General features: G+C 32.2%; 2 protein-coding genes across 2 annotated transcripts; one reads left to right on the top strand and one right to left on the bottom strand.

Moving 5' to 3' along the window:
• Positions 1-277: 277 nt before the first annotated feature.
• LOC106328529 (rRNA-processing protein UTP23 homolog) lies at positions 278-2,135 on the top strand. The gene is made up of 5 exons (XM_013766988.1): positions 278-672; positions 1,161-1,281; positions 1,379-1,657; positions 1,740-1,838; positions 1,923-2,135. The coding sequence occupies exons 1-5, from the start codon at positions 401-403 to the stop codon at positions 2,001-2,003; spliced, it is 852 nt and encodes a 283-aa protein (XP_013622442.1). The 5' UTR covers positions 278-400; the 3' UTR covers positions 2,004-2,135.
• A 58-nt stretch (positions 2,136-2,193) lies between these two features.
• LOC106328528 (katanin p60 ATPase-containing subunit A-like 2) lies at positions 2,194-4,789 on the bottom strand. The gene is given in 12 exon segments (XM_013766986.1): positions 2,194-2,450; positions 2,544-2,766; positions 2,860-2,961; positions 3,048-3,211; positions 3,293-3,377; positions 3,622-3,688; positions 3,786-3,893; positions 3,964-4,029; positions 4,119-4,162; positions 4,263-4,346; positions 4,692-4,706; positions 4,708-4,789. Coding segments are annotated over 12 exon segments (1,119 nt in total). The 5' UTR covers positions 4,735-4,789; the 3' UTR covers positions 2,194-2,316.
• Between the last annotated feature and the right edge of the window lie 4,476 nt (positions 4,790-9,265).

Raw genomic sequence — 9,265 nt, 5'->3', positions numbered from 1 at the left:
AGAAGAGAGGTTCTGAATCGAACTGATTGTTGAAGAAAGGTTAGAGACACTGGTTGAAGTGGGAAAGTCTTAATGAGAGCTTTTTTTGTATTGGACTCCAAATAAAATGGGCCTTTGCTAAATGTGTCCATTAAAAAAAAAAACTGAACTAAATTAAAATTTTCATGAAACCGAAGTACCGAACCAAACTGAAGGGAAAAAAGTATATTGAATTTGATATGAATAAAGCAAACCAATTAGAACCAAATTTTATAAAACCGGTGAACCAAACAAATAAGTTGTCTCTCCCGACATCTCTGGGCGTTCAATCACCAGACAAAAAAACCCTTAAAACCCTAGTTTTTTCTTCACCCTTCTCCGCCTCTGAAAATCCGTTTCAATCCAGAGAGAAGAAGACAAGATGAGAGTGAAGAGGCAGAAGAAGAACAGGAGAACCGTGAGATTCTTCACTGTCTGTTTCGGTTTCCGACAGCCTTTCAAGGTCCTTTGCGACGGCACATTCGTCCACCATCTCGTGTCTCACGAGATCACTCCCGCCGACACTGTCATCTCCGAGCTACTCGGAGGTCCCGTCAAGCTCTTCACGACCAGGTGTGTGGTTGCGGAGTTGCAGAAACTGGGTAAAGATTACTCGGAGTCCCTCGAGGCTGCTCAGATGCTTAGCACAGCTACGTAAGTCTTCGTTTTCTTACATTGAGAGGTCTCGAACTTGAATTGCTATGATTGATAATGTGTAGAAAGTGAAGATTTTCTTTTAAGTTGCATTGCAAGGCATGGATTCTGTATAATTTGTATATCAAGTTAATTTGAGTAGCTGATATGATGAGTTTTATGTATTGAGATTGAGTTTTTTTTTTTTTTTTTTTTTTTTTTTTTTTTTTTTTTTTTTTTTTTTTTTTTTTTTTTTTTTTTTTTTTTTTTTTTTTTAGCTATGATTAATATGATGATTGATGAGCTTTATAATGTGTAGAAAGTGAAGATTTCTTTTTTTAAGTGTTAGGTTTGGATTCTGTATAGTGTATATGAAGTTGGTTTGAGCATCACTGAAGAATGATGAGCTTTATGTATTGAAAGTGTTAGGTTTGGATTCTGTTAATGTGCCAGACCTGGATGTTGTTATAACGTATATGAGATTGATTTGGTTTAATTTGAGTTGTTAGGTGTGAGCACGACGAGGCGAAACCAGCAGACGTGTGTTTGTCAGAGGTACTCGGATCCAAAAACTCTGAGCATTTCTTTCTCGGTACTCAGGACGCCGTTTTTAGGAAAAAGCTTCAGATGGTTAGTTTGATTGTGAATCTTGTGATATATTTGTTGGTCTTGTAGGAGATGTTTTTTTTTGTTATTAATGTGATTTGCATTGTGAAATTTCTTTCAGGAGTCTATCGTTCCACTATTGTATGGTCTGAATAACAGTCTGCAGATCGACCAACCTTCTGATTTCCAACGCGAGGTCGCAAAAGACTCTGAAAGAAAGCGGTTGACCATGACCGATGCAGAGAAGAGGATGTTGGAGAAACAGACTGCGAGAATTTTAGCTTCTAGTAGAGGAGAAGGAGCAGCTGAAGACGAGCAATGGGAAACTCCGCGAGTGGCCAGTACAAGAAATGGACTCGGTGTGAAGGATAAACCCCAGTTCAAGCGAAATAGAGCAAAGGTAATAATGTACAAACCCACTTTCACAATATTGAGTTTTGATATCAAATTATATCTTAAATGTTGTCTGGAAAACTCTGCAGGGACCAAACCCACTTTCATGCATGAAGAAAAAGAAGGTGAACGATGCCAAGAAACCTCAATCAAAGCCCAAAGCTGAATCGAAATCTGGTGGACAAGAGGTTAGATAAGAGATTTTGGCAGCTTTTATTTGGTGTCACTAAAGTTGTTCCAATGGTTAAGAATCCTTTTCTTTGATTTTGCAGGCAAAGAAAGGTGAAAGCGGTGGAGAAAAGAGGACAAGAAAACGGTCCAGAAAAGGAAAAGCTGGTCCGGAGGGAACCTGAGTGAGTGAAAAACAGTTGTTGTTACGTCACAGAATATCATGTACCAAACACTAGACAAGAACTTGGTGCTGTTGTTCTTTTCTTTGTAATTCTTTCATCCAACGCAGTTAATTTTAGCCTTTTCTTTGATCACTATGTTTTTTTTTACTGCACACTTCAACTATATTTTCACTCGGTGACGACCAGCGAGAAGCAAAGACACTTTATAAAGTTCTTATTTAAATAAAACAATAAATTGGTCCAAGGAAGTGGAAGTAATAACAACCGAACATAAAGTCACTGAGAGGCTTCCATCACAAATGTTTCATCCAAGTTATTTAAGGATATGGCTACCGTAATCATCGTTAAACCTGTCGTAGAGATGGGCGTGCAGATGAGCCGATGGTCGAGTGTTACTTAGTGCTCTATCAATGTCTTCTGGTAGTATAGCTCCCACTTTTGGCAACTCTGCAACCCCCAAACAAAAACAAAACTCACCATGTCAAAGATTCTGCAGTTTTTAGATGTAAACAGTGCCAATGTATGGATTATTTTTTTTACCATCTTCAGGCACAATATCTTCTGTGTCTTCTAACACAGCCAATGTGCGTCTCAGTGGTTGCATGGCAGCTTCCTTACAAAGTATCCTAATGTCTGAACCCGAGTAGCCCTCTAATTTCTCAACCAGCACATCATGAGGCAATGGCTCATCTCCCGGTTGCCAAGGCAAGAGCATCTCGAACATTCCTCTTCTAGCTTCCGGATCCGGTAAAGGTACAAGAATCTAAACATTTCACTAGCTTAAGTCCAAAACAAACCAAGGAGTCATAAAAATAAGCATTCTCACTCAATAAAAGAAACCAAATAAGGAGGATACTCTTTTCTCTAGTCTCCGGAGCATAGCTGCATCTAGTTCCCATGGGAGATTTGTTGCTGCTAAAACAAATACAAGCTCATTTGTTTTCTGTAACCCATCCATCTGCAAATTTTTGAACCCGTTGTAATAATGGTCTGGCAAGATGATGATCTTTGTGAGAAAGATAAGGTTTTGAGCATTGTTTTTACCTGAATGAGCAGCTCGGTTTTGAGACGCCTGCTTGCTTCATGTTCACTACGACCTTCACCACCACGTTGGCTTATGATTGCGTCTATTTCATCAAGAAATATTGTCGAAGGTGCATGATGCTTAGCTAGATCAAACAGCACTCTTATCAACTTCTCAGAATCACCTGAAAAAAAAAACAACACAACACAATTAATATAAAGAGTGCACCATTTGAGTAAAATAAAGGTGTAAAAGAAGATGTCACCTCTCCATTTGCTTACAACAGATGAGGCTGAGATATTGAAAAACGTTGTGTTACACTCTGTAGCAACAGCCTTTGCAAGCATAGTCTGCACAAAGACAGAATAAAGATTTGTCATGCTTAGGTTTGCCAAAATGAATAACACATTCTTTTTTTTTCAATACCATGAAGTTCGGGCCAAAACCGTAATACTCCCAGGCCCGAAACCACAACATATAATATTAGTTTCATCCCAGCGGTCATTCGAATTGGGAACCTCTGACACAATGGCCAGGATCTTTTCCAGTTGAGCTAATGACCTTTGGTATGAATAACACAGAGAATCATGGTACCTTTCCGGTACCAGGTGGACCAAAGAGAAGAATCCCTTTCCATGGAGATAGTAGACCATTAAAGTAGCTGAAACCATAAGTTTGAGATTCAAGAACCAAAACATAAACAGAGAATTTATCGACATTTGGCTTATATGAGCTGAGACAGTAAAGAAGGGACATACGAGGGGTATTTGATAGGCATGACAACAGCTTCTTTAAGCAACCTTTTAGCGTTCTCTAAGCCCTTGATGCTTTCCCACTTGACATTTGGATTCCCACGGATGATATCCCTGAAACACAAGCCATGTAAACACACAAGAACATGATATGAAGAGCAGTAATGTATCCAGTAACCATAACCTACTCAAACTCTCTGCGAGAGCACGAGTTTCTGCTGATTCAAAAGGTGGAAACATTGACTTCTTCCTGCAGAACAAACATTAAAAGAGACGGTTAGTACCTATCCAACACTATATACAATAAGCTCACTACAAGAGGAAACTATAGGAGCTTACGGCTTCTCTCGAATCCCATTGGCCAAGCCAGTGTTACCCTCCTCCTGCAATTATTAGAAACGCCAAAAACTTTCAATCTATCTAAGGAAAAAGAACACAACACCTTTAATTACCACTTTACAGAAAGGCAGAAAGAGTAGTAACCTGAACTTGGGAAGAAGGTTCTTCCTTTGTGGTGCTGGATGATCCATCTTCTTGTTGTTCTTCAGACAGCTTCTTCCTCCCAAACTTGGCATCACAAAACGTTTTAAATTCTTAATAAATACATGGATTTTAGATCGTTGTTCACTCACAAAGCTATAGAAGTAAACCATTTCATCTATAAACTCAAGAAACAAAGAGTTGAAACGAAGCGGTGGTCTAAAGTTGAGTTCCTCGGTTTCTCCGGTGATTAACATTCTTCTCTTCTTTTTATATATATATAAAGTCTAAGCGACAGTGAAGAGTTTGACTTGGATTTTACTACAAATATTTAAGAAACATATTGATCTTGTATGGCTAAGAAAAAAAAAATTCTAGAAGTGAAAGATAACGAGTCAGGTGAGAGAGTGGGAAAACAGAGTATGGGTTTACCAGAAAGCTCCAGCGAGGAGGGAGAGGGCTCGTCGGTCGCCATCGTTGATTGATGGATCCCAAAGCTCAAAGAGAAAAGGAGAGGAAAAGGTGTCTGGTCTTCTGCGATGGATGGTGATAGTTGAACAAGAGCTACCGCAACAAGATTACATTACATAGACAACAAACAAACACGTGATGAACAGTTGGACACTTGTGTTATTAAAATATTCCACCAACTCTCCCATCTAATCTATTAAAATCGAGTCCTATAATTATCTACTATTAAAAAATTGTTATTAAATTTTTTAAATGGTCTTACTCCAATTAAATTATAACATTTATCATAAAAATAAAATTAAATAGCAACAAATATATATTTTTGCTAGATTCATACCAAATTAATGGATATTAACCAATTTTGTAGTTTCAAACCTAACAACCAAATAAGGAGATAATAAAGATCTTGCCTACGAATGATATGTAATCCTACGTATAACACTAATCATCCTATACTTTTATCACATAAATATTAATTAGAATATAATATTAATTAGACATATATATATATATATAGATAATATTCGGTGATCAATAATACCCTTATAAATAATAAGAGTTAATATATATGAATTTAATGTTGAGAAAATGACTAGGATAGCAATAAAAAAGTTTTTGTCACAAATATAACATCTAAGAATAAAAATGACCAAAATAACATTTAATATTTTATCAAAAAAGATAAATATACACTTATACCCCAATGGTAAATTAATTTATACATTAGAGTTTAGAGTTAAAGAGTGGAGTTTAGGATTTAGGGTTTAGGGTTTATGGTTTAGGGTTTAGAGTTTAGGGTTTAGGGTTTAGGTTTAGAGTTTAGGGATGAGGTTTAGGGTTTAGAGTTTAGAGTTAAGAGGTAGGGTTTAGGATTTAGGGTTTAAACTTTAGGATTTAAGATTTACGGTTTAGGGTTTAGAGTTTAGGTTTTAGGGTTTAGAGTTGGGGAGCGGGGTTTTGGAATAAGATTTCAAATTTTGAAAAATAAAATAAAAATTAAATTTTTCAAAAGATAAAATGCTATTTTAGTCATTTTAGTTTTTGAGGACTATTTTTGTGACATAAACATAGAAATGTGCTATTTTAGAGATTTGCCCTTTAATGTTCTATCTTTTTTTTTAAAACTTATTATGACCAACTTATCTAGGCGTCGACGTTATTCGGATTGGGTTTGGGTCTAATCGGGTTTTCGGAGTTAAAAATTTCAGTCTCATTCGGATATATATAAATTTTGGTTTGGATTGAGTTAAAATCTTTGCGGATTTGGATCGGGTTCGGATAACCCATTAAAAATTATTTATAAAATTTTGAAATTCATATATACTCTTAATTTCTCAAAATATAAAAATTAGAATAATATATTAAGTATAAATTTGAATAATGTATGCCGAAGTACCTAAACTTAACATATAACTTGGTTTGGCATAAATATTTGGATATATAATCAATAGATATTTCAAATATTTTTGGTGTTTTGTGTATTGTTTAGCTATTTACAACATTTACTTTTGGAAATTTTTATCTTATATATTTTGGATATTTTTATATATTAAATCTAAAAAATTACTAATTTATTTAGTTTATAAATCTATTTCTGATACATTCGAGTACCCAAAATATTTTGGTTCGGATCGGTTCAGTTTCGGTCTTTTAGATACCAAAAATTTGAACTCATTCGGATATTTAATGAAATTCGATTCGGATTACTATTTTTTCAAATCAGATTTGATTCGGTGTTTTGGATTTGAGTTTTTGTCCACCCCTAAACTTATCAATACAAAATACGGAAACAATAAAGTTACAAATTATTATGACCAATAACACAAACACAAAAAAAAAAATCATTTTTACTTCCAAAGTACATCAAATTATATAGTTCTCATATGTTTATGAATATATAGGATAGATATCCGCGCGAATGCGCCGGTTCGAATCTAGTCTACTCTATTAAAATAGAGTCATACTTTTTATCTACCATACACAATTATGTTAGACCATTCATTAGAAATTTAACTAAACATCCTAAAATTACTCATATATGATATTCTCCTAAAAAAACAATATACATCTAAACAATAACATTTCTAAAAAAAAATAAATATATTGTCATTAGTTAATTATCATTTGATTGTTTATCATATTTAATATATATCATATTTTATACTCCCTCCGTTTTATATTGTAAGTAGTTTTAGGGAAATATTTTTGTTTCAAAATATAACTGGTTTTCGTATTTCTAGGTAACTTTTACATTTATTGAATACAATGTGACCAATTAAATTAAATAGACTTGGTTAAATTATATCTAACCTATTTATTATAAAATACTTTTTAAAAACATAATAATTTTCTTAATCTTCGTGCTTTTAGCCAAAACTACTTATATTACGAAACGGAGGGAGTATATTACAGTAACTAATTTTGAAATTAAATAGTATAGGTCAATTCTTTTTAAATTATAAAATAAAATTTTTATATAAAACAAAATAAATAATATTTTATTGGTTGTAACATTTATGTTGATATTTTTAGTAAAAATAAAAACATTAAACTGAAATATAATATATTAAATAAAAAATATTTTAAAATATAAGAAAAATAATTTAATTTATTCACATAAAACATTTCGAAAATAAAAATTTTTAAACAAAGAAGCTAATAATTGTTTTTTATTAATTCATATAAAACTAATGTTTAAAATTAAACTATTAATTTTGATGTTGCATTTTAAATTAATAAACAAAAATACTTCATTAATATATGATTTGTACAATATCATCAAACAAATTTCAACAAATATAAATTTTCAAAATAAAAATTATATACATAAAATTGATATTAGATATATATCTTTATAACATATTTTATATTTTAAATATTAATTTAAAAATATAAATATATCCGCACGGATGTGCGGGTTAATATCTAGCTATTTATTTATTTATAGGACGGAAGTACGGACTCACTCGGGACGTCAACACTCTATCATCTCCTTTTCTTTAGTTTCATCTCGAGAAATCTGATTTTTTTTTGGCTCGACTCACTAGCCAAATCTGTATTGTACTCTGCTCTCATCTAAGAGTGGACATAAACCGAGTATAAAGTATTTTAGGTATATTTGATATTTGGTTTGGTTTGTACCAATATTAAAATTTTGGACTTGTACTTAAATTCGTTATAAATTTGCTAAAAATAATAGATTTGCAAGTTTATTTGTTACTTGTAAGTTACTTGATAATTTCGTTAGAAATTAAAGCTAAATAACTTTATTATATATAAATAATATTTCATTGTTTTCTTATGTTTTAGTCAATTTGAAAAATATAACATATAAAAATAGAAAATTCCAAGATGCTTATATTAATACATCACTTATGTTTGATTCATTTATGGAAATGTAAATATAAGCAAGTTATTTTACTTTAATTTAGGAAAATGTATCTTTGTTCATTAACAAAAATCAAATAACAGACCAAACAACGTTAAATACTTATTTTAATTTAATATTTGATATTTGTCTTGTATTTGAAAGTAAATTTAGTAGATTACTTAATACTTGACTTGATTAGATCAAATACTCGGGTCAAATATCAATCAAATAGAGAGTATTTGGAAAATAACAGTAATTGTAACCATTCCTACCACCGACTAATCTTGGTTGGACTGCTTTTTCTATAAATATTCTGGTGTTCAAAAAAAAAAAAAAAAAAGAAAGGAAGTACATTTCCAAATATAAGGGCTGATTGGTCAAATCGTAGGAATTGACTTTAATTTTAATATTAATATATATACAGCTTTTAAATTACCAATAATGATTTATCTTGTTTTTAAAAGTACAGTAAAAAAATTAAAAAAAAAACTGTAAAAACTTTATTTTTTAAAGCTCCTTCTTTTTGATGTATGAAATATATTGATGTATCAATCAATTTTAAATTTACACCACTTACATCTAAAAATTCTACAGCCTACAGTAAAATTTCTACGGTTACATTCTAATCAATCACCCCCCACCCCTTATTTTTTTGGGTAATTGCGTTGTATAGAGTACAAAAAAATTATAATTCACTCTATAACTAATTACCCTAACTTATCGATATATCATGTGATTTTTATATAATATTGTCATTTTGTCCTTCTATTCTACCGGCAAAACCTGCAAACAAAAACAGTTTCCATTAATAATTATTAACAACAAAAGTAACTCGTGGTCTTCTAATATTCACACACTTTTTGCAAATTATTTTTATTTGGTAAATCCTTAATAGCTTTGTGAAAGAGAAGACTGTTTGCAAAGTCTTTGGCGGTGATGGAAGGGAAGCATCAGAGATTTGAAAATTTACATATGCAACGAGCCATTCTAAGCGCAGCGCCGATATGACTAAACTCTTGCCGATTCTACTTCACATGTATGTTTTGCAGAAGATACTTTTGACTACTGTACGGTTGCAATTCTGTTCCATTCCATTTGATGATTTTATTATGTTCCACTCCATTTGACAATACTATTTTAACATGTTCCATTCCACTTGACGATT

Source organism: Brassica oleracea, chromosome C3, assembly GCF_000695525.1.
Source record: "Brassica oleracea var. oleracea cultivar TO1000 chromosome C3, BOL, whole genome shotgun sequence".
Classification (NCBI taxonomy): Eukaryota; Viridiplantae; Streptophyta; class Magnoliopsida; order Brassicales; family Brassicaceae; genus Brassica; species Brassica oleracea.
Note: the sequence above shows the minus strand (reverse complement) of the source record. Positions and strands in the feature narration are given on the sequence as shown.